Source organism: Cydia fagiglandana, chromosome 7, assembly GCF_963556715.1.
Source record: "Cydia fagiglandana chromosome 7, ilCydFagi1.1, whole genome shotgun sequence".
NCBI lineage: Eukaryota > Metazoa > Arthropoda > Insecta > Lepidoptera > Tortricidae > Cydia > Cydia fagiglandana.
The window spans coordinates 3706701-3732466 of record NC_085938.1 but is presented as its reverse complement, the minus strand read 5'-3'; the positions used below and the strand labels follow the sequence as shown (position 1 = coordinate 3732466).

Sequence of the window (25766 nt, the reverse complement as noted above, 5' to 3'; positions counted from 1 at the left end):
AGAAGCTTGGTCTCCGGGCAGAATATGGGAAGCATGCCGTGACTGGCATTGGTGATGTGGTTTCTAGGCCCGGTGGCACATTGTCATGTACTGTCTCGTCCAGGCTCGGGAAGTCTGATACTGCTATTACAGTAGAGGCTTATTTGTTACCAAAAATTTGTCCGGAAATGCCAACGGATCATGTTGATGTCTCATCATGGCGACATATCAGGGGCTTAGAGTTAGCTGACCCTCATTGGCATATTCCAGGACCTGTTGACTTGCTGCTGAACGTCAACATTCTCGCTTCTTCGTTACGCCCTGGTTTGACCCATGGGGCCCCTGGCCAGGCGACTGCCCTCAACACCATCTTCGGGTGGATTTTGATGGGTGACGCAGGCGACTGTGCAACGGACATCTGTCGTTCTCGGTTCCGTGGTAACAGTTGTCAACTGGTCGTGGGCAGGTTATCAATTGACGACTCTATTAAGAGGTTCTGGGAGTTGGAAGATGTCCGCTCTCCGAACACCGTCATTTTGTCGAAGGAGGATCAGCTGTGCGAGGAATATTTTCTCGCTAACTTTCGTCGCACAGAGGAAGGTAGATTCGTCGTTCCTCTACCTTTCGCTGACACTTCCAATAAACCCACCTTCTCGGGCTCTCGAGCCATTGCTCTTAGGAGATTTTCGTCGCTGGAGCGAAAGTTACTCAGTAACTCCGACTTCTACAAAACCTATGTAGCCTTTATGAAGGATTACGAAAGCTGTCGCCACCTTGAGGAGTGTGACCCTCCAAGGGTGGATGAGGGGAAGTTCTTCTACATCCCCCACCATGGAGTATTGAGGCCCTCGTCAACCAGTACTCCTCTCCGGGTCGTCTTTGACGCCAGTGCCAAGGACAGCCGAGGCATCTCGCTAAATGATGCGCTACTGCCAGGGCAGAAGCTGCAAAATAACATTTTCCACTTGCTCCTTCGTTTTCGGTGGCATAATGTTGTTTTCACGGCCGACGTCAAGCAAATGTATAGACAAATTTTAGTGTCCCCGGAAGATGCTGAATATCAGCGTATCCTATGGCGTCCGTCTGTCAATGAGCCTGTCCGGGACTATCGGCTGCTGACCGTTACTTACGGCGTTTCGTCCGCTCCTTACCAAGCTCTCCGAACTATTGCTCAGTTGGCAAGGCAATCGGGTGAAGAATACCCTTCCGGTTCGGCAGTTCTAGACCGCGACATCTATGTCGACGACGTGGTGTCTGGAGCTCATTCTATCGAAGAAGCACGGAAGCTTCGTTCGGAGTTGTCGACGATATTAGCTTCTGGCGGTTTCCATTTGCGGAAATGGACGTCGAACCACCAGGAGTTCTTCGACGGTGTCCCCTCCTCAGACTTGTATTCTGAAGACTTTCGGGAGTTCAACTCCATTGGGGACATCTCACTAAAAATTCTTGGCCTCTCGTGGTTACCTCAGGCAGACGACTTCACCTTTCGAGTGGCTGTCGAAGATCGTCGGTGCACTAAACGTACCATCCTCTCGGAGATTGCTCGGATCTTTGACCCTCTGGGCCTTCTCTCACCTGTGACGTTCTTAGCGAAATATCTCATGCAGTTGCTGTGGGTCTCAGGTGTCTCGTGGGATGACGACGCGCCAGAGAACCTTGTATCCGAATGGCGAGAGTTCAAAGCGCAGCTGCCTTCGTTGAGGTCCGTGTCTGTCCCGCGTCGTATGGTCAACGATTTCGTCTCGCTCGAAGTTCACGGGTTCTGCGACGCCTCAGAGCGAGGGTTTTGCGCGGTGGTCTACGTTCGAACGTCAGGCGAGGACGGAACGCAGTACGTCCAGTTGGTCTGTGGTAAATCGAGAGTGGCACCCCTGCGTAAATTGTCTATACCACGTCTCGAGTTGCTGGCCGCGGTACTACTTGCAGACCTAGTGGAGTCGGTCGCAACGGCTCTGGAGCCTCTCCACAAAATCGACAAGGTGTACGCGTGGTCTGACTCTAGCGTTGCGTTGACTTGGATAAAGTCTTGCCCTTCCAAGTGGAAAACTTTCGTGGCTAACCGCGTGAGCCACATCCAGGAGATTATTGCTCCTGATTGCTGGCAACACGTGAGGACTGGCGACAACCCTGCCGACTGTGGGTCGCGGGGCCTCTTGCCGGACGACCTGGTCCACCATAGTAACTGGTGGAAGGGTCCATCTTGGCTCGTGCTGGACAAGTCTGACTGGCCTAAGTCAACGTTATCAGTCGACGTGGATGTCCTACACGAAGAGCGCAAGGTGACTGTCCTTACTGTCTCTGTGCAGGAGACGTGGACAGACAACTTAATGAATAAGTTCTCGGCACTGAGGACACTCCAACGTGTCCTCGCCTATTGTTTTCGTTTCGTGCACAACGTAAGAAATCGGGAGACGCCCAACAACTTGTTGGACGGTCCTCTAACACCCCTGGAGATTAAACAGGCGCTTATGTTCCTCGTGCGTTCTGTTCAACAACACCACTTTGCTTCGGAGATCGAGAAAGTGAAAAACAATCTTTCGAACTTTCTCCCGAAAGCATTTAAGAAATTGTCTCCATTCCTCGATGACGCGGGTCTCTTGAGGGTGGGCGGACGCCTGTCGCGAGCTTCTCTCGAATTCGATGTTAAACATCCCCTGTTGCTACCTCGCGACGATCGTCTTACCTCCCTCTTGATCGACGAGTACCATAAGCGTTTCATGCACCCAGGCGTCCAGACGCTTCATAATTTGCTGGCGCAGCATTTCTGGATACTGTCCCCAAAGCGAGCTATCCACGCTGTCACGTCAAAATGCATGAAATGCTTCCGTGTTCGACCACTCGGTGCTCCTGCGCCGTTCATGGGCGACTTGCCGTCTTATCGGGTAGCCCAGCTCAAAGCTTTCCTGAGTGCTGCTGTCGATTTCGGGGGACCTTTTGACATAGCTCTGGGTCGCGGGCGAGGTAACAAGACCTACAAGGGTTACATTTGCGTTTTCGTGTGCACCTCGACAAAGGCTGTACACACGGAGCTCGTCACTGAGCTGTCCTCAGACGCGTTTCTTGCCGCGCTTCGCCGCTTCGTCGCGCGTCGTGGTCGGTGTAACCGGTTGGTATCCGACCAGGGGAAGAATTTTGTCGGCGCGAGCAATATTTTGCAACGTATTGTAGGAGATGCTGCGACGCATAGCGAGATTAAATTCGAGTTCAATCCGCCAGGCAGCCCTCACTTCTCGGGTCTCGCTGAGGCCGGTATCAAGGCTGTTAAAACACATTTGGCTCGAGTCATCGGTAGTCAGAGGTTGACGTACGAAGAGTTTCTAACCATCTTGACCCAGGTCGAGGCTCTTCTTAATTCGAGACCCCTTACTCCTCTCAGTACCGATCCTAACGACTTATCGGCCCTTACTCCGGGCCATTTTCTCACAACGGAGCCCTTATCTGTCGTGCCCGAGGAAGACCTATCAGACGTTCGGGTTAGCCCTCTCCAACGCTGGAAGCTGCTTCAGAAGATGCACCAGGACTTCTGGAACAAATGGTCCAAGGAGTATATGCATACCCTCCACCAGCGGATGAAGTGGCACGATAGGCAACCCAACGTCCAAATTGGTGCACTAGTGCTCGTTGTGAATGAGCAGACGAGCCCAATGAAGTGGCCCCTGGGTCGCATCATCGACACACACCCCGGATCCGACGGGATCTGTCGTGTGGTCACTGTGCGCACGGCCATAGGGTTGTACAAACGGCCTGTGGTCAAACTGTGCCCACTGCCTGCATAGTCGCTTTAGAGCGCTACCTTTGTGTTGTCCATTTTTTTCGTTTTAGACTTAATATTATCGTACTTACCTTACTTTATTGTTTCTTTTTCGCTTAGTCAAAATACAATGCATTTTGGTGGGCGGAATGTTCAGCTTTGGCTTTGTATTTTTAGGAATATTTTTTTGTAAATACTGTGGCAACACCAAAGTCACGGTTCGAATTTAAATCTTGCTCTGTCATGAGCTGTCAGAGCCAGTATGTCATAGAACTACTACCAGTGCACATCACATCTCGCTATTCTCGTTAATGTTCTCGCAATTTTGTTAAAAGCACTACTGCCAATCTGTAGACTATTTAAAATCAGTGCTGTGTAGCCGAAGGACGCCGTGCCCATCTGTGCAGTGGAAAAACCTAGGTCTAAGTTGGCCGACTGAAGGTAACGGTTCTGAGCTTACCTCTAGCTTGCGACAAGGGCAGCCCGGACCACCACCAGCAGTCCACAACAGAAACCAACGGTTCAACCCACAACCACCGGATTGCAAAGGTAACTTCGTCTCACACTATCTCGCACTTAAATTTAATTCCATAAGTTAATTTGGCATACAACAACTTTCTTGCTCAACCGGCCCTAAAGTATTCCCCTATCGTCCCATTTTTTACAGTCCACTCTTTCGCCAGTGAACAAGTAGTTTTTTCAGTAAATGATAAAAAAAAATCAATCTTTTTTTAATCAACATTGTGCAGTTTTGATCGAGTATAATTAACGTGATTCAATAGCTAATTGCAATCAGTTAAATTGACAAGTGTGATTATACTGATTATACAGTCAGTCATTTTTTCCGCTTCGCTACCTCATCACAAGCCGCTACAATGTAAAATGGAATGTTTACGATGTGAATTTGCTGTTTAGTTACAATTTAATTAAACTTAACATTATGAGACCGAGACCACCGTTTAAATATATATTTGAGACCTGTCATTTTAATATATTACTAGTGACCCGCCCGGCTTTCAGGGGTTAACAAATTATACATTATCATTATCACTCTATTGATAAGTGAAACCCGCATGAAAATCCGTTCAGTAGTTTTTGAGTTTATCGCGAACAAACACACAAACAGACAGAGGCGGCGGGAGACTTTGTTTATTATTTAGGTTTAGTGATGTGTCAGAAAATAATCTAAAATGTGGGCAACGATCGGGTTGGATGGTAATAGCTAACGCGATCTGTGAATGGTGTCAAATAGTTAGTTATTAATGATACAAATACAGAAAGTACTATCTTCACTTCTATTCTATTAAAGAAAATGTCAACATTGTATCACCCGGGCGTATGCGAGTAGGTTACCATCAAACGCAAAAGTGCATGGCGAATTGGCGATTTAACAATGAATTCATTCATAATGTCACATGTACCTTTATTTATATTCCATTCTATCCTTGTTTGTAATGTGATATGCAATAAAGTATTCTATCTAGACACGCGGTAGCGTGTCCAGCCAAGTTCAAAGAAAAAGGAACTGGCGACGCAGCAAGCGTGTGTTATAATATTACACGAACCATTTCAATTACCAACAAACCAAATTTTAGAAAAGTAACGTTCCTAGTCAAATATAATAAATAACCTATACGTAAAAACTAGCCAAGACAAATCCTTTATAATTTCAGGATTTTCTACACAGCACAGAACTTGGCACCCATATAGATCTCAATTCTTTTGTCGGCGAGTCAACAACGGCACATATTCTTAATATTGAACTTGGCTCTCATTTCACATTTATGTTTTTGTTGGTTCTAATTACTCCATGCAATTTCGCAGCTCACTGTACAACATAACAAAACAAAAACCGGACAAGTGCGAGTCGGACTCGCCCACCAAGGGTTCCGTACTTTTTAGTATTTGTTGTTATAGCGGCAACAGTAATACATCATCTGTGAAAATTTCAACGGTCTAGCTATCACGGTTCGTGAGATACAGCCTGGTGACAGACGGACGGACGGCGGACAGCGGAGTCTTAGTAATAGGGTCCCGTTTTACCCTTTGGGTACGGAACCCTAAAAACATGTCCACAAACGTTTTTCGTAACGGACGATTAGAAAATAATTCATTGAAATTTTAAATTTGATAATTTATCTCTTAAATCCAAACGAACACAGCTTTTGTAAAATCTTCAAGTAGCACAGTTGTGCAACTAGTCAGTGTTCACATTGAGTAAGCATTTACAGCGTTATTAATGTCATTATGAAGCGATTATGAAGATGGTATCACGCGACGGCAAGGCCCGAGGTGGAATGGTCAGGTGCATGCAATTCCAAGTTGCTAATTAAAATGACATGCAAGAATGGCTAGGTTTGATCTTTGCTGATGTTTTTCTCTGTTCTAAGTAACATACAGTTAATGCCATCAGATATGTAGGAGCGACAAAGATCCAAGACCACGGAGAATTCGAAAACATCGCTTAGCAAACGACTGATTACTAAACCATCGATTAACATCTCTACTTCGATTGAACATGTCGCGCGAGTGACTTAATACATGTGAGTCTAAACCGTAAAATTATTCAATGTTAGTATGTCGTACAGTCGCCATCAGATATATCGGAGCGGCCAAGGTGTTCACAATATCTGAACGCGCACTCTAACGCCTTGACAATAGAGGCGTGTTCAGATATTTGTGAACATCTTGGCCGCTCCGATATATCTGATGGCGACTGTCCAACAGTTCAAATTGGTGTAGGTGTGGTAGGTGCTCATAAAATATAATATATCTGAACGCGCACTCCAGCACCTTGACGAGGCGTGTCTGTTCAGATATTTGTGATCACCTTGGCATATCCGATATATTGCAGACAAAATACGGGCAGACGATCGTAATATTAAATATCAGTACACTCTCCCTTGTGACAAGCAATTAGTCAAAGATTACAAGCGCGGCGAAAGTGGAAATCCTTCCTAGGAAGTGTCAAACGAAGCACGAGAGGTGAAATGTTCACGTCAAAAGTTACGTCATGTCAGGGACAAGTTAATATAAGTAACTGTTAATCTCTATACAACGCCAAATTGTTGATTCTGCTTTAGTTTGCCTTGCGCTGTTGGCTTCGGCCTCACGCATGCCTCCCGAAAGTTCCCGAGATTATGGAAAAACATACAGATTATAATAAATTCGTTTATTAAAGATAACATAGGTCGGAAACAATAATATTACAATTTTTTTTTATCAGTGCCGCAAGTTGAAAATATTTCAACAAGATGAATATTGTCCCAAGTCTATTTCTAAAGCAAAAACGCAAAAATAGCTTTTTCTTATTGTTGCTGTTGGTACATACACAAAACTGTAATGAAAATCTAAACTATTCCTACACACATCACATCACGCATTCTACATATGCACTTTCAAATTATTCTTGTATGTAACAGAGGTCAATCGAGACGAGACCAAAAATGTAAACAAATCAAGCAGATGGCGACATCTACAATGTTGACGCACGAATAGTCGTTTGGAGGTTATCAGTCTTTGTATATTCACTTATCCTTGGTCTTGCGAAAAACACGGAATCTCTAAGATTTATGATATTGGCTTTTGTCAGCAGATTTAACGCTATTTAGCCGTCACACGATTCATACAATTTCTCCTTCCGCTTGGCAGTTTTGCTTAAATATGCAAGAAATAAAGGCAAACCACTTACATTATTAAACACGAAACGCTCATGCTTAACATAGAAGCAATCACATCAAAATATGATTACCTAGTATTCCCTATGTAAACCCGGGTATGTCCTTAAACTACGTCCAAGACCACCGGTGGAAGGGCAGCAGCGTCCCTCAAATTCGGTGTGCTCGACTGCGATCGCCAACCCGCCTGCCAAGCGTGGCGTTTATGGCATTCACCCCCACATAAAGGGGGAGGCCTATGTCCAGCAGTGGACGTCTTATGGCTTAGATGATGACTATGTAAACTATTATAGTAAAAAATAACACTACTTACTATAGTAGACTCAAACCAAACGGACGACTGGGATCATATCTCTATCTCTCTCACCCCACCTTCAACCATGCGAGCGTGAATGAGAAGTTTTACGACCCCAGTCGTCCGTTTGGTTTGGGTCAACTATAGTGTAATACTGCATATATCATCATCATCATCCTATCAGCTCCACTCCACTCGACGACACACACGGGCGTTTTTAGAATTAGAGTCCGTCACGTAATGGAATTCCACACACCAAAAAAAATTTTTTTTTGACTAAAACGGGTTGAATTAAATCTACTATTTATATATTTTATGAAAATGTTACTTTCTTTCTATATAAATTATTTATATTCCTAATAAATCACTTTAAACTGAATGACAGCGAATGTGACGATCCATTACGTTACAAGTTTTAGGCAGGTTTTAAGTGAAGATCGGAGTGTTTTAAGTGAACCAGTTTTTATTTCTTGAAATACAAAACAATATTAATTTTCTAAAAGCGAATAACAACTGCAATACTAAGTATTACAATAAAGTTATTTAAAGAAGTCTTTCCAATACGTCACATTTTTCGTTTTAATTGTTGCTTTGCAATCATTTTGTTATAAAAAAACGTAAGGTAAAGGTATTACAAAAAGTTGTTTTTAATAATTATCATATATTATTCTTGCAAATGAGATCGAAATCAGTATCAATTATCCTAAAAATTAATATAAATTCTAATAAAATCAATCACAGCCACAGTAGGACAAAGTGACGTTATGGACCATAATATCGCGTTTAGGAACTACATGAAGGGTTTACATGTGCGGAAAATAGCTACTTAATTTAATACCTACTTAATATTTTACTAAATTAAATAATTTAGTAATTAATACCTATTATTATAGTTTAACTTAACAGATTTTGAAATTTCCTGCAGTAATTATGCTTTCGACTGCAGCAGTATTGCAGCACGATAATACTGCCGACTGCATTACTGCTACAAAATCAAAATAGATGTTGCTGCCCAGTTTTTTGACATTTGCAGTTAGCAGTATTGTCGTACTGCAATACTGCTGCAGTCGAAAGCATAACATGCGCCTGCCAGCGTTTCTTAGGTCGAGCCGCCACTGGTGCTAAGTAATTACTAGCAGCTCGAGTAGTTAGAAAAATATAGCTAGAATAAAATTATTTGTGTGTTTTTAATATCACTCTACCTACTATATTTTGGCAACTTAAACTGACGGCATGTAAACCGTGCATTTTCATTCCATACGTCACGTTTTTTTGTTCCACTAATACATCACGTAACGTTTTGGATGTGACGTAGGCATGCCGGTTGGTTAATAAAGCGAAATAGCGGTCTGATCGTTTGAATTTTCTTAATTATAATTATTTGATATCATACATCACATAATAATCTAACGTAATTCATAAATATTTAGACATTAATTGACTCCTTATCTTTAGTTTAATTCAGTTCGTTGTGGAAAACAAATTTCTGCACATCGTGACGCACAACCTACACTAGCTTTTTTCGAGCCCAATTGCCTTGTAAAACCTAAACACCGGGTAATTATAGGAACATAATGTTACGATCATGTAAAAATCCGTATGATATTAGTAGATTTTTGCTACTAAGTTGGTAAAAACTCCGTGACGTTGGTGGAAATTTCCACTACGTCGATATTGAAGGACAACAATAAATTAAACTTTAATGCATATTTTTACTTTAGGTGCTAAAAAATAAGGTTTTTAATAGATTTTGGCTGGTACGATCTTATCACACAACAACCAGGTTCGGGCCTAGAAGGAGGCAGATATATAATATTTGGATCCAAAGTATGCAAAGTGTGCATGGGACACTCAAAAATCATCTCCCTTTCTTCAGTTTTTGTACATTTTCTTTACTTTAAAGTACCATTTAATCAGTTTTTTTACCATAAATACTCAGATAATAAATCACTTTACAATTTTTGTATACATGTAGTACACTTTAAAACAGTATTTGACGGTAAAAAAGTATACCAAAGTCGTAGGACAGTGATATTTTACCCAAATATTTTTTTCCGAAAACGCCCACACACAAGTGGAGGACGTCCACTGCTGGACATAGGCAATAGTCCCGCGACCTTTACCAGGTCATCAGTCTACCTTGTGGGGGTCTACCCACGCTGCGCCTTCCGGTACGTGGTCGCCAATCGAGAACCTTTCCGCCCCAATGGCCATCTGTTCTACGGTGATATATGATTCTACTGCATATATGTATTCAGATAATTTGAAGCATCCTGGCCGGTGTCGACAAGCGACTGTCGCACCCTATTTTAGTTGGACTGCTTTAGATTCAAGCGAAAAATTTATTTAAAAATGATTTAAGCGATGATTCGCAAGTCACGACAAACAGTGAAAACGGAACTAAGGAGCATCCTAAAAGCCTCCATTGTTCAGTTTCATAACATAGGAAGTATAAAAAGCTGTCAAAATGGGTTAGGGAATTAAGTAACGATTACTGAATCAATTGTAGGCTGTTGCGTCATCTGGGCTCATATTTTGCGGTTAGCCGGGCAGGTCAGGCGTATTGTATTCTCATTGCTTGCGGTGAGGGCGAACCTAACTAAAAAGGGGCCCACTGATTAACAGTCCGCCGGACGGTATAGGCCTGTCAGTTGTTCGGAACTGTCAAAATTTTGTCCTAACTGAGATCCGTAACTATTGTAAGTAATAATTTGATTGGACAGCTAATTTATTAAGCCCGTCCCGGCCGTCATTCCCTGATTATTCTTTTATGGCTTCATCCAGTGTCTTTACGTCAAATATCGTCGTCATAGAAAAGCCCTAATCTAATTTAAGTACCTATATTTTTTTCATGAGCTGAAGAAAGTGTAGAAATACTGCTCAACTATGTATAGATAGTTGAAATCTGGTTATCTACTCAAAAACAGTAAGTACCGGAACCACGTAATCCCGATTCTCGACATATAAATGCAGTACCCGGAGTGATACCTAAGGGCCAATTGCACTAGCCACAATCTGCGGATTTATTATTGAACCTCGCGTATAATGAAATTTAGCGAATGTATTGACGGTAACAGAATGTTTGTTGCAATACAACCGACCCTTAGGCCCCCCCCCCACATATAGCGTCTTTCGAGCGTCGGCGTCTACAACTCTATGGCCGCTGCTCGACGCAACGTCGACGCAACTGCGCAGCGACGTCATTTTCCATAGCGCTGACCAGACGCCGACGCTCAAAAGACGCTAGATGTGGGGGGCCCTTATCCTTGGTATGTCTAAGCCTTGGAACGCTCTGAATAAGACTCGAGTCTCGGTAAGCATTCAGAATGAGTCTGAGGTGGCGCTCGGTTGGTGTGGGGCAATTAAAAACCTTCGTGGATCATGAGGGGCTATCTCAGCGTGTATATTTAAAAAAAAATTGGTTAAGTATGGCAGAAACAAATGGATAATCACTTTAATCAGTGTTAATAATATTTGTGTAATGATTTCGCACCATTTGTCAAGACTTGAAGTCATTCTGTCACCTAAGTTAAAATACAAACATAAAAGTTCTAGAAAGCCTGTTCCATAATAAAAAGACTCGAAACAGAATGAATAAAGTGTCTTCAGACTCCTTTTGTCCTAATTAATATAGATTCAGCAGTGATATATGGTATAAATCTGTCAGTGATGTAGACGAAGGAAAAAATAATCCATTAAATGTATTCTCGGCCAGACGGGAGTGATTTTTCTAACTCAATAAATCTCTAATAACAGAATGGAAACACATTTTCAATCTTTCATTTAGAGGCAAAGGGAAATTGAAAAGTTTTCTTGCAAGTTGCAGCTAAAAAGTTATTGTATTACATTAATTTGAAAAAGTTATTCGTTTATATGCCAATATGGCGCTGAAAGATGAGTTTCAATATTGGTTCCTTTTGCATTGCGTTCGGATATTTTCGATGCACCATTTAGATTTTCAATAAAGGCACATATACAGATTTGTAACAATTTCATTTCAGTTTCAATGCAGCGAATTGGCGTGAAAATGAAAAATGTTTGTTTCTGTTAAACAATACAGGTTAAGATCTCCTAGTAGGTATAGACATTATTACCCGTGGCAGGAGATCATGCTCTTCCGTCATGTTAGTTAGTTAACAAAAACTAAGTGAACAAAAAGTGTTAAGAAATTTTAGAAGCTTAAAAATAACAAAAGTGGAGTGCCTCTATTTATTTTCTTTCTGATTTATTTAGCGGGAGCCCGAGGTCTTCTAAATAAATTAGTTTAAAATCCAATGTCGTCACAATACCTAAAATACTCCTTCAGATATACAGTTACTCGTGGCTCCAAGACCTGTTGGTTTAAATACTTGTTTGATGAGCATCGTTTTTCAAGACGATTGCATCCTAAGTAAACAAGGAATACCCATATCTGTGCAAAGCACCCAAGCAGTTAATGAGAGAAAGAATGTCGATATTTGAATCATTGTTTACAGTTTATGAACTCAAAAACTGAATGCCAAATGTAAACTTATTGATAAAATATTTATGTGAACGTCTTGGATTTAGTAGTGTCTTGGACTATCTGAGTACAGTGTATCTCAAAAGGACTTATTTTTCTATGACCACTATACCAAAATAAGTCCTTTTGAAAATACACTACTCATCTGTCGTGTCATTCAGTAGTCAGATAACTAGTCTAACTAGTCTTGCCCTGTCAATTTAGAATGTAAAACACAGTCTTTTAGAAATGGGACAGTCGGTAAAATAATTTACTACTTGTTACTAAAGCATCAAAACCTAAGGGCTCGTTTACGCACTGAGTTTAGTACGAGTTCATACATTTGCTACTAGCGCTTAGTGTTAGTGGCAAATGTACGTACTAGAACTCAACTGTAATCAACACGTAAACAGGGCCTGAAGAATAATTAATTGAATAAATAACATATACACAATGCAAGCTTTTTCAGCTAGCTACAAAATCCTCCAATAATGAGTCAGTCAATTGGTTAATCAGTCGCAGTCCAGCATTGAAGTTGGAAACCACAACAAAAAGAACCAGACAGAAGCAATTGGGTAAAGAAGAGGCCTATTCAACAGTGGATGGACGAAGACTAAATAGATAGATGACATTCCATCGCTAACATGTATAATTATAAAATTACACGTAGTATCACAGGTGCTCACGAGTAAAACCTGTTCCATAAAGCCTAATTGCTGTGTAATATCTTAATGGTCATTAAGAGAAGTGGTCTGATTTAAGAATGCGAAGATTATCTCGATGGATACGAGCCTTGGCGCAAATTTTAATTAGACATCTTAGACTTTATTTTAAGTATCATACAAAGTTGACAGCCATGTTACTAAAGGTTTCTTTCTCAGTATAGCGACGAAGATACACTCAAGTTAGTGAATGATTATTTTTATACCTTAATGAGGCTAAATGCTTTAAATAAAGCCCCGTTTAGAAGGATCGAGAATTTGCATGCGATTTTCGTTACAATGCGGTATTTGGTCGATGTACTTGAATTGATTTTACTATAAAGTAATACTTAACTAGTAAGTTAGCAATGTAGAGTGTCGCATTCGTACTCATACCATAAGTAATCATAATCAGTAATAATTACTGTTACCTTTAATCCAGTAACTTTGTCGAATTTTGTAACCTGGCTCTTTTGCGTCAAATCCGGTAGTTCTGATTTTTTGCAGGCATGTTTATGATGTTGGCCCAATGAATAATCCAAGTTTGTGACCTCGAGCACCGAACGCAACTTTGTCATAAATCGAATAAACCGCACTTTTTTTTAGATTTGGGCGATTATAACCCTAAAGTACTAGTTTTTGACCAACATCATAAACAAGCCTGCAAAAAATCAGAACTACCGGATTTGACGCAAACGCAAAATGTATAATTTTACTGTATTACTTAGCAGATGTAATATTTCTAACATTACCCTTATTAAAATTATTTACATAATAATGATGAGTTTAGATATGGCTAGTAAAATGCTAATTATCTCACGAGCAAATAAAGAGTTTCTTACATTTATAACTCTGTTGAAACACGTTACGTCTGTATATTGTGGCATAAATTGGTACGTAAAAACCATGCATCGTAACTAGGGAATGCAATACCGGGATACCAGGATCCCGAAATACCGGGATCCCGCATGCAATTTGCGGGATTAATCCCGCTCGTAAATTAAGCGGGATCCCGCGGGATTTGCGGGATCGAAGAGCGACGTGGTTCTTAGGTGTTACTACAAGGAACACAGGCTCGGGCACGTGCCTACTGGCGAAAATTCTTCACGGAGCCTAAATGCATCTATGGAGGAAAGGGGTAATGACACGGAAGAGCATTTTACCCGAATTTGTCTATTTATTTCATCACACTTGCTCGTAAAAGGTGTTATTTTACGTAGGCGACGCGGTCCGTAAATCTCAAATTTGTACCCAGGGAATTTTGTTATGTAGGTACGTCCGAAATTAGGCAGATTTTTTATTGTTTTCCCTCTTTTTTCCTCACAGGTGTGATGAAAAACATTGTGTGTGCCACGAGTGGTACAGGACTTACGAAATCGCGTTAATTAAGCCTTTACACACGTTCTTAAATTCTTGATTACTGTCATTATACCGTATTCTTTTAATACAAAATGTACTATCTCTAATTTTAGTTTACGTTTTGTTTTCCTTCATATTTTTAGTACTAATTCGTAAAATTGTATACTAACTTGCGGGATCCCGCAAATACCGGGATCCCGCGGGACTTAAAATGGCAATCCCGCGGAATACCGGGATTGAGTTCTTCATGCGGGATTGCATTCCCTAATCGTAACTGAAGAATGGAATAAAAAGCGGCAACAAAATTCATTCCACGTAGTTTTTGTGAGATGAAATTGCAAGCCCGATTTCCTTTTCGGGACCCGTCTGGACCCAAGGTAGGTTAATTTAATTGATAGATCTGTTTCATTTTCACATTTTCATGTTTCATTCATGTTTGTCGACTGTATACTTCCATCCCAAATCAGCGATACAATCCATCATTCTGCCACGCAATTCTAAAATGTCCCATGATCCATAGATTCATGATCTAAAATGTTCCATGTTTCATAGTTCCTTATTAATTAAATTAATTTACCATCATTAAAGTAAACTTTACAATGAGCAATTTATATCCATAGTATGATTTATAACAAATGACGTTCACGTTTAAATGTTAGTTTGAAACATTTATGGATGAGTCCTCCCCGGAGATACATACCTACTATTTTAATGAAACTTAGGTCTAGACACTCTAGACGTTAGACGCTTTTTCTGACCTTCATCCGTCGTCTGTATTTACTTCGACAGATAACCTCTGTAGGTTATCCTTTCTTTATGAATTTTTATGAGATTTCGTAAGGATATTGTAGTAATATAAAGTGCTTTCGCTAAAATATGATTTTGTATGGATTACAATATCTCTATAACAGAATGTCTCATATCTAATCTTATTTTATGATATTGCGTGTTAAATAAAGTCGGGATTTCTCGGGTTCCCTTCTTTATCAGCTAAGAATACTTTAGGGATCCTGTTATTAGTAAGTCAAACTTTGCTTCTCTATACGAGGTATACGATCCTACAGTCTAAATCAGCGATCGGCAACCTTTTAGCAGCCAAGGGCCACATAGTAGTTAACGAAGTTGACGCGGGCCGCATTTTGGTAATATTTGTGATTTTAGCAGACATTGTCTTTTGTCAATATTACACACAAAATAGCCAGTAGGGCTCAGCGGCCCGCGGGCCGCTTGTTGCCGACCGCTGGTCTAAATAATACTTGTTATTATTAAATATAGTCATCTATCAAGCAGAGACCCTATTTAATTGCGAAATGAATTTTCAGATACAATATACCGACTTCGCTCATCGGTTCTTCTTCAGGACCTTGCCGGACGTTTTGTGGGTCACCTGATAGAGAGGGAAGTCATGTACTCACCCAATTATGTTGGGATGTTTCAGTTTGTTCATGAGCTGGACTTCGCGCAGCATGTTGGGCCGGTTGGCTCGCTGCTGGTTCATCTTCAGCACCATCACCTTGCCGGACGTTTTGTGGGTCACCTGAGAGAGAGGGAAGTCATGTACTCACCCAATTATGTTGGGATGTTTCAGTTTGTTCATGAGCTGGACTTCGCACAGCATGTTGGGCCGGTTGGCTCGCTGCTGGTTCATCTTCAGCACCATCACCTTGCCGGACGTTTTGTGGGTCACCTGAGAGAGAGGGAAGTCATGAACTCACCCAAGTATGTTGGGATGTTTCAGTTTGTTCATGAGCTGGACTTCGCACAGCATGTTGGGCCGGTTGGCTCGCTGCTGGTTCATCTTCAGCACCATCACCTTGCCGGACGTTTTGTGGGTCACCTGAGAGAGAGGGAAGTCATGAACTCACCCAAGTATGTTGGGATGTTTCAGTTTGTTCATGAGCTGGACTTCGCGCAGCATGTTGGGCCGGTTGGCTCGCTGCTGGTTCATCTTCAGCACCATCACCTTGCCGGACGTTTTGTGGGTCACCTGCAACAAGACACTGGCGTTTAACAACTTTGAAATCGTCTAAATTATAACAAAATCTATGGAACCTCCAACCGGATATTTCTTTACGCTGATTTTTGATGGCCCGCAGCACATATCCTTCTAAGGGTCACTTGCATCAACTCACTAACCCGGGGTTAACCGGTTAAACCTTAGTTACCATGGTTACCAACTTATCAGTAATATTTGACATTGGGTTAACGATGTAATGGCTCCTCTACACGATGGGCCAGCGCCGGCGACTCCAAGGGACGCATTTATGCGTTAGAGGGAGCAAGTGATATTGCTATCTCATTCTACCGCATGGCTGCATCCCTTGGAGTGGCCGGCGTTGGCCCATCGTGTAGAGGAGCCATAAAAGTTTAACTCTGGGTTAGTAAGATGGTGCAAATGGCGCTACGTGACTTAGACCTGCTGGCGTATTATGAATGATTTTATCCACGTGATAAAATAACTGTCACTTTTTAACACCGCGAGATAGAAAGTGACGGAAACCGTTTTCACCCTGTCACTTAGACAAGAACGACCATCATATTGGTACTGGATGGAATTTGGTGCCAGAAGTTCAGTTATAACTTATAAATGCAATAATGACCCACTATTTTTTAGCAGTGTTAGTACGAGTATGTATTTATTATAATAATCCAATCGACATTATAAAATAAGTTGATTTAAGAAGGTATAAAAGCTCCTTCAAAAGCCAATCACGAATGTTGACTAGAACAGTTGTCTTTTGAAGTGTACCTACAAAAAAGAAAGTATTTTTCTTTGCTTTACTTAAAATCAAGAGGGTTCCAAATACCTGACGAAAACATTTGTCTGCATATTCTAGATCTTATTTGAAATCAGGTCAGACATGAACATAATTACGATCAAAGTTTATAAATAGCTTATATTTGAGCTCTGTTTTCGAAATTACACGTTTCATTGTTCTAGAAATTGGTAAGCTGCGACCGCTGGCTTGCTCCCAAGCCACCACAAAACAGATTGTTTTAATTATTCTCAGGCCAATTCGAACGCACACTGATATCAGAATAACATGTAACTGATTCATTCAGTTATCGTGCATTTCGCTCGTACTTGTCCGTACATGTAATAGCGCGGGCGAGACGCACGATAATTGAACATGATTGAAATATCATTCTGATTTCAGCGTACGTTCGAATTTTTGTGTAACAACAACTCGTTGTGTAACGAATAGTGCTAAGCACGATTCGGATTCTGCGCATCATACAAAAGTGTAGATACTTATATGTAATAATATATGTCTAACTTACATAAAACCGCACGAAATGAGTAGATTAAATTGAATAACGAAAGACAGACATTTCTGTTTTAGGTTACAAAACTACGTATAACAGCTCCTTGTCTAGGCAATAGATCTTTTCTCACTTGAGGTAATTATTAGATATTTCGTATTGCGTTTAAGCGCTACCAAGCCAACCATTAAACGTTACTATCCAATGTCATTCAATACTATCTACGTCGATTCGTCTTACGACTCGGTCGTAATAGTCCGATCGCATTTCTAGATTTCCACTATACCGCTCGGAATCACCGTTCTGCGATGGTGTTCTGTTAGGCTCTTTGGAAGTCTGCGAAGATTTAAGTGCACTATTAAACGTACCGTTAGTAAATAAATTCGTGCCACATCTGACCTCAGAGATTTGCAGTTTTATCTGTGATTTGTGGGTTGTTCGCGTACCTAAGGGTTTAATGGGTGCGTGGAAGACATGACAAACAGTAATGAGCACTTTGCACGGATGGATTGAACTGTGTAAAATTTGTTAGGGGAAAATATCGTGCTTTAAGAAAATGGTAGAATAAGTTTAAAGTAGTATAAGATGGCAAGCGAAAAGTATCTTACGCCGAGCATACAAAATCGCGGGACGGGACGGGTAAAATCTTCCTCATTAATCCGATCTCAGAACTGACCTCAACCGACAATCCGAACAAATGATTCTTTTGGAAATTAGAACTTCGTGCAACCGGTGCAAAGGGATTTTATGGGATTCTTTAGGACTATTTTGCCTTTTATATGAAAAAATATGATTGCTTTCTTTTGCACGTTTTGCATGTTCTATTTACAATCGTTATCAATGTACCTGTGCGCTATCAGATAACGCGCACAATGGTCTAAGTCAATATTATTAAGTGGTATCATTACCGTCGTATCTCGAGAATGCGATAACGCAAAGTCTATTGCACGAGTTAGCATTTAAATAGATTGAGAGAAAATTGAGGATTTGCAAGGTTGATTTCTAATCTTGAGTTTCTATAAGACTTAAATGTTTTCTTGCTTGATTTCAAAGTTGCAATCCACGCAAGTTTCTGTGCATAATGTAAGTACAACTACATAAAACTATCATTTAGTGAAGAAAATTATGTTAGAAATAGAAAATAGGTATTAGAACTTTAGTCTCTATATTGCTGTATATGTTGCTTTACAGCGAAAAAAAAACATCTGAGGCAATCTGCTAAGAATCTTAAAGATTGGAAGGTGTCGTCCTCAATTAGACATGAAGTATCTATGCTAGCGCCCAAACTATTGCTCAAATCCTCTTGTCCAATAAGAAGTTAGTGGTGCCCAGAAGTAGCATGTAAGTTGGAAAGGCCTATTAATTAGCTGGATAAAAATTTGAATTCTATAACACTTTTTTGTTTTTAACGTTACTAAGTTGTAACGTTACCAATGTAACTGGCACCCAAGTTACAATACATAAGTTAACAAAACAAAGTGTCCCTGACGTTTCCTAAGCCGTTTCACGTTCTCCGTGGACAATCATTAATTTAGTTTCCCCTAATGTCAGGGTCTTAAGGCATGGGGTCCCCTGGAGTGGTGGGAGGGGGCATTAAATTGTCATTTATATTGTGTCTGTCAAACCAACACTTTACCAGTAAGCACATTGAGACGTTAAGGAATTGATTCGGATAAAAGCAGTTTGTGTAAAAGCCAGTTTGACTCTTCAAACTTCACAATAATACGTCAGAGTGTTCAATTCTCTGAAATGTCTCAAAACTTCTAGGATAGACGTTTAATATAAAAAAAAAGCTTGTTTAAAAATTTGTTTAGTATTTAGTACGCCAATCTGATATTATATACTTACCTACTGACGTAGTCATTAACGGCCAGCCATTGGATTGGTGGAATTTTCAGTTTACAGTGTGGACGAGAAATACGAGATTTGTGCAAAGGTGTGAAAGACAATTATAAGTTAGTCTTTTACGTATCGCACTAAAAGAGCGTGTGTGAACTGTAGAAGGCAGTACAAAACCCTATTTATTGGCGCAAACTGTCATTGACAAGTTTAACTTTCCTATTCAGGTTACAAGGATGGCAGGCCCTTCAGCGCAAGGAAGCGTGCGTGAACTATAGGGTGCAGCACTGTAGCATGTACTTACTTATTAGCGTGAAGTGTCAATGTCAAGTTTAACTTTCCGGTTTAGGGTGTTCATCCTCACACGGTGTGAGGATGAACACCCTACAAACTAAGGGCCAGTTGCACCAACCAAATTTGACAGACTGATCAACGTCAGCCGGCGGCGCGCCCCGCCCCGCTTTACTATGAAACTTTCCATACATAAAAATTTAGCGAACTCTTTAACGATACGAACAGTTTGGTGCAACCGACCCTAAATGGTCGCGTACTGTGCAGTTTAAGAGGAATTTTCTCCCGCGGACGCTCCGGCTGTGGAATGAGCTGCCTTCCGAGGTTTTCCCGAGGGCCTACAGTATGGCTATGGTGTTCAAAAAAGAAGTGTACCTACATGTTTTTAAAGGTTCGCACATGTAACACATCTGGAGATTCTGGAGTTGCAGGCGTCCAAAGTCAACGGGCAGGCGGCCCGCCTGATGGTAAGTAGTCACCGTAGGACTGTTTACCATAGGCGGGCCGTATGCTTGTTTGTCACCGACGTGGTTAAAAAAAGCTAGAAGGTGGCAAAGTCTGCAACAGGCAGCATACGCCATACGCAGTAGCATACGGTTCTCAGCGGGTTGATTCATAGCCCAAACCGTCACCGTGGGCGTGTACTGTTACCAAGACTGTTTACTTTCGGCATTACCTGAATGTTTGCTCTGCGATCGTAGGCGCGTTATGGGTAAATTGTGCACACATTATGTTTGTATGGCTTCTGTTTCACGTTCTGTTGTAGATACGTGTTGGAATGACATTACTGTAATCTGTTTACGGTTAAATCAGTTATTACAAGATGTATACAAATAACACTTGCGTAAACCAGAAATAGAATTCTCGTGGAAACTTAAGTGATGTTAGGTACTAAAAATTAACTTAAGTCAAATATTATTATAGCATACATTTTTCTGGACGCCATTTTAAAAATTTGCGATCCAATATTTTTATTGAGTTCTACCTACAGTGTATATCCTATTGGTTCCATTACAATACCCTGTTCCAGTCCTGTCTCGACGCCACTTACTTGATCGGATAAAATGGCCGTATCATCAGTTCGTTAGCTGGGTCGAGGGTCGCCTCGAGTAGCGTTTCTCTTGGTACCCACAGATCATTGAACTAGATGCAGCAAAATCGTTGCGTGTCTTTTAAGCCCACATTTCTACCTTATAAAGGTGATGCTTAAATTTCACCACCACCTGACCGCCTGTTGTTTAACCTCTTCTTACTGTATTACTTGTATTGTTTTCTGTAATGAGATGTGAAATAAAGAGTATTTGTATTGTATTGTATTTCATATAAACGGAAGAACTTCAAACACTAGTAAAAACTAAGAGAAAAACTAAAAGTAAGATAAGTGTTTACAGGGTCACATCTGTATCTCCTAAACCGCGCGCAATGTAGCGCAAAAATAATAAAATTTTTGTTCCCCTAAATACCCCACGCACAGAAATAACCTATCACATTAGGACATTTAAAGTTATACAACCCTAACATGCTTTTGGAAATAGGTAGATTTGTGTCAGATTGTTACATAATATTTATTAAGTATTCGACCTATATTCATTAGATCAGTTTCCGTTCCGCGCTAACACCCTACGGCAAACGGTGTTGTGGAGCGGTGTAACCGAGCGCTTATGATTTGACATAGACTACCTCGCAGTAGATCACACAAACAAACAAGCATGATTGGGTTTAACACTGTAAGTGTACGTCAGGGTTTCTTTCGACGTAGTTTTCTGTTTTTGCGCTCATTTTCGCATATACATAATTACATACCTACTTTCTTATCCGCTTGAATCACTTTCGAGTTCGAGTTTTTTGGGAGGAGTCGAAACACTAGTCCGAAACAGCTTACTAATTAGTAAATTATGACCAGTAAATAAAAGTTGACACAAATTTTAGTATAACAGTGTCTGACCATAAATGGGCTGCATACGCATTTTCCGAAAAGTTCATGATATACGTAATGGCTCCTCTACATGATGGGCCAACGCCGGCCACTCCAAGGGACGCATCCACTCCAAGGGACGCATTTATGCGTTAGAGGGAGCAAGTGATATTGCTATCTCATTCTACCGCATAGCTGCGTCCCTTGGAGTGGCCGGCGTTGGCTCATCGTGTAGAGAAGCCATAAGCTAACTGATGTTGATGATGGCAACAATTATGGGACATATTATAGATATGAGAGTTAACAAATGTTAAATAACGAAACATATAGACAGCGCATTTACTACCCCGTCAGGCACTGTGCACATAGCCAACATGCTACATCCAGCGGTAACCAATGATCAGCTGATTTGGCCGAACGCCAACAGACACCGGGGGCGCCAATGCAACTGCATCGTATCGCGAATATTGTGATGCGTCTGAAGACCGAAGGCCGATACGATGGCGCTCGTTCAATTTCCTACTGTTATCTATCGATTGGTAATAAATCGTGTACTAATAAGACACGCCATAGTACGGAAATCGTTTTAGCAAAGATTGTGTATGGTGTGTAAAGATGATTACAATATTCGTAAATTTGACAGATGACGTTGATGGCGGTGTATGTCTCTATACATTATCACAGAAGAAATAATAGTACCACCGTACAGAAAGGACACTTCCTACAAACCCGAACTTTGACAGCGATTCAGGGTCGAATCATGCTATCCCTTTCTAATATATGGCAGTATCCCTTTCGGCTATTTAGGGTTGTCAAAATTCAAGTGATTATCTTATCTGTGGTCGTGCACGCACAAGGAAGTCAAGTGGTGCCAACCCTAATAATTGCTCGGAGCAATGCTGAGCCGAACGGAGCCGAGTTCGACCGAAGTCAGGAGTGTCTCCCCACTGTCTCTACTACTTATTCTGTGCCACCGTCGTGACAGGAGTTAAACTGACTTAACCGCAGACGAACGGGAATCAGTTAGCCTATCCGCACACCCTCCGCGTAAGGGTGAGAATTACCATAATTGCGTCTTCAAAGCTCGCCCGTCCCACGTAATAAGGTAACAGTGGAAAGATTGAACAGTAAGAATGGGAAAGGAATTGTTTCGAGATAAGACAAATAAACGTACGAGTAAACGTTATTAAACATATAATATTGATTATGCGAAACGCCATTGACGCAAAAGATAGAGATAATTGTAAAACAATGTTTGGTTTCTACGTATATAAATTTTTGGTTTAATTTTGGCTCCAAACGTGTACATGAGTATAAATCGTATTCTGAACATTCACGGACGGAATAGAGATGACATAATATTGGTTAGTACTAATTCGAAGTACTAATTGAGGATGTGTAGCGTAACAATAACATTGGAGTCACGATTGAATAGAATCGTGCAATAAAATGTCACACAGTCAAACCTGGACAAAAAGATACAAGGAGGAAATAAGACCAAGACCAGTCACTGTTTTGTCTGTTGGTTATAACTTTGATGTCCTTACTGTCTTCGGGAAGGGTATTTGCGACCCTCCCCCAGGTCCCCCTTATCATTAGGGTATTGATGACAGAAGGCTGCTAGAAATAGGTTTTCGTGGCGTGCCTCTCAATTTGTCTTAAGTGTGAAACGGATTATGAAAACGTCAGACAGGGACGCGCATTCGTGGAAGGCACTATTTATTGGCTGATACCCTTACGGTGACCCTAAGCTAAAAGTTCATAGTCCTCTAGCCGAATTTAGAGAATGGCTGATGAATGCCATGAAATAATGGCACCTTAGACCGTATTGTTAAGTCTGTTCTTTCTTCCCATTTAGGGTTACCAGATACAAATTTATAATTTCCTGACAAAATTCCTGATTTCCGAATATTTTTCCTGACATTCATTTTTGACGACGACTTTGGGACGGGGGGACGGGGAGTGTCTCTAACAGTTAGCGGTTGAGCCGATAGCCGCTATTTATGAAATTTATTATTTGTATTACTTTAAGTAAATAAAAAGGTACTTTATAAAAAAAGTCTATCAATTCTAAAAATACCTGGCATTTTCGTGTTCCGTCCGCATTCCTGACAAAAGGCCAAAATTCCTGACATGTCAGGAAAATTCCTGTCATCTGGCTACCCTATTCCCATTTGACATTTGCCGTCAACTGACATGGTTCACGAGGATGCGCTGCGCACGATAGGCGTTACCTTAAAGGGTTATTAAATATGTCACACTGGATACAGCAAACGTGGTGTTCGTACTTCGTACTGTTAAAAAGTCTACTGCTGTAGGCTTTGACCCTAAGCTAGAAGTTCGTAATGCCCTGGCCGAATATGGGCGGCCGAGATGCTATCGTGACTTTCGCACGGTCGGCCGCTGATCGCCGATTACCGTTTCGAGAACGTTTTAAATCTCGCGGCTTTTTATGAGATTTTTGCATCGCTGTAACGGGTTCTAGGTTCACGCAGAATCTGCATGGAATAACTCAGTAATAATTGTAATAAACCGTAACTCGCAAGCATAACTAACCCCCTTATTCATAAGCGCGTTACAAACCTCAATTAGCTAATAATCATTTGTCTTTATCTATCATTTTGACGTATGTATTTGTAAGAAAGGGATAAAACATAATTTAACTCAATCAGGCCCGTAAAGTTTAATGAATACGGGGGTAAATCTTTATGTAGTAATTTCAATATTCGCAATACTAAACCGATATGAGCTTAGTCCGAGGTTTGATGGAACTTTGTTTGGAATTTATAAACGGGGGAAAAATATGTTTTCCAAGTCGGTTTGTTTCTGCTTTTTGGCTCGTTTGCCTAAATTGGTGTAGAAAACACTGACGCAGGTACATTACGAGAATCATTTGGTGTTTGTCCGTCTGTCCTATCCTATCTATATTACCTACCCCTTATCTTAGACTTCTTAGAGCAAAACATTTAACAAGTAACACTTGAAATAAACTCTTAAAAGCACTTTCTACAAGTGTAACTTTATATCTTAAAAGCATTCACTTGTTTTTAATTAACAACACGATATTGCTTTAAGATCTGAACAGAAAAAGACACAGATAACTTAGGTACTTACTTAGCGACCTTTGAATTAAAATAAGCAAAGCAAGCCTAATTAAACCTAGTACTAACTGATAAGTATTGAGAAAAATCTTTTCCTGCTTGTGTGAAAAATGTGACACGCTCTTATTGCTCTACAAATAAGATCGTGTCAGATATTTTTGCGGCCTTCGTTGTGTAACAAATTATTGCAGATGACTGTACAGCAGCCTCCGCCACATATCTATTCTTCAGCATCGTGTAGCATAATATGTAATATCATTTTATTTAACAATTTTTTTCACCAGCCACACGTGGCGTAGTGAATTTACGAAAAAACTAGCAGGTACAAAACCGGGCAAGTGCGAGTCGGACTCGCGCACGAAGGGTTCCGTACCATAATGCAAAAAAAAAAAAACAAAAAAAAAGCAAAAAAAAACGGTCACCCATCCAAGTACTGACCACTCCCGACGTTGCTTAACTTTGGTCAAAAATCACGTTTGTTGTATGGGAGCCCCATTTAAATCTTTATTTTATTAGTATTTGTTGTTATAGCGGCAACAGAAATACATCATCTGTGAACATTTCAACTATCTAGCTATCACGGTTCGTGAGATACAGCCTGGTGACAGACGGACGGACGGACGGACAGCGAAGTCTTAGTAATAAGGTCCCGTTTTACCCTTTGGGTACGGAACCCTAAAAACAGTCAACAGTGCCCGTAGGTACAGTCAAAGAGTTCAATTTGAGTAGGCACCATTTGTACCTTGTTACAGTGTCAATCAATATGAAAGTCACTAGGGACCTCATACTATTTGTCACAGTGTAAGGTACGAAATGGTACTAAAATTAAATTCCGTGCAACAACATACGTGATACATGAAGTTATTTTCGGCCACCCTTATTTGAAATTGCTTATGCAATGGTCATGCAGGAATGCAGATGTTGCCATGTATGGAACGGATTCGAAGTATTGGGTATTGTGGCCTTCTCGTCTCTTTTTATTGTAAGTGCATTTTCGAATCTAAGTGCAGTAAAATATGATAAAATAAAAGTTAAGGATATCCTTTCCTCTTACGGCCCTCCACATCCATTCATAATAGTTTTCTCGGCACATGACTTTCATCCCTCCTGTGCA

At 40.9% G+C, this 25766-nt stretch overlaps 1 protein-coding gene and 1 long non-coding RNA gene across 2 annotated transcripts in view; one reads left to right on the top strand and one right to left on the bottom strand.

Moving 5' to 3' along the window:
* Window positions 1–25766, top strand: part of LOC134665746 (uncharacterized) — a 258405-nt gene that overhangs the window by 29339 nt on the left and 203300 nt on the right. The gene's annotated exons all lie outside the window — the stretch shown is intronic.
* LOC134665733 (uncharacterized) overlaps window positions 1–25766 on the bottom strand; it is a 135565-nt gene that overhangs the window by 23593 nt on the left and 86206 nt on the right. The window contains exon 2 of the mRNA XM_063522707.1: window positions 16108–16229. Coding sequence (XP_063378777.1) covers window positions 16108–16229 — 122 coding nt within the window. The remainder of the gene's footprint in view (window positions 1–16107; window positions 16230–25766) is intronic.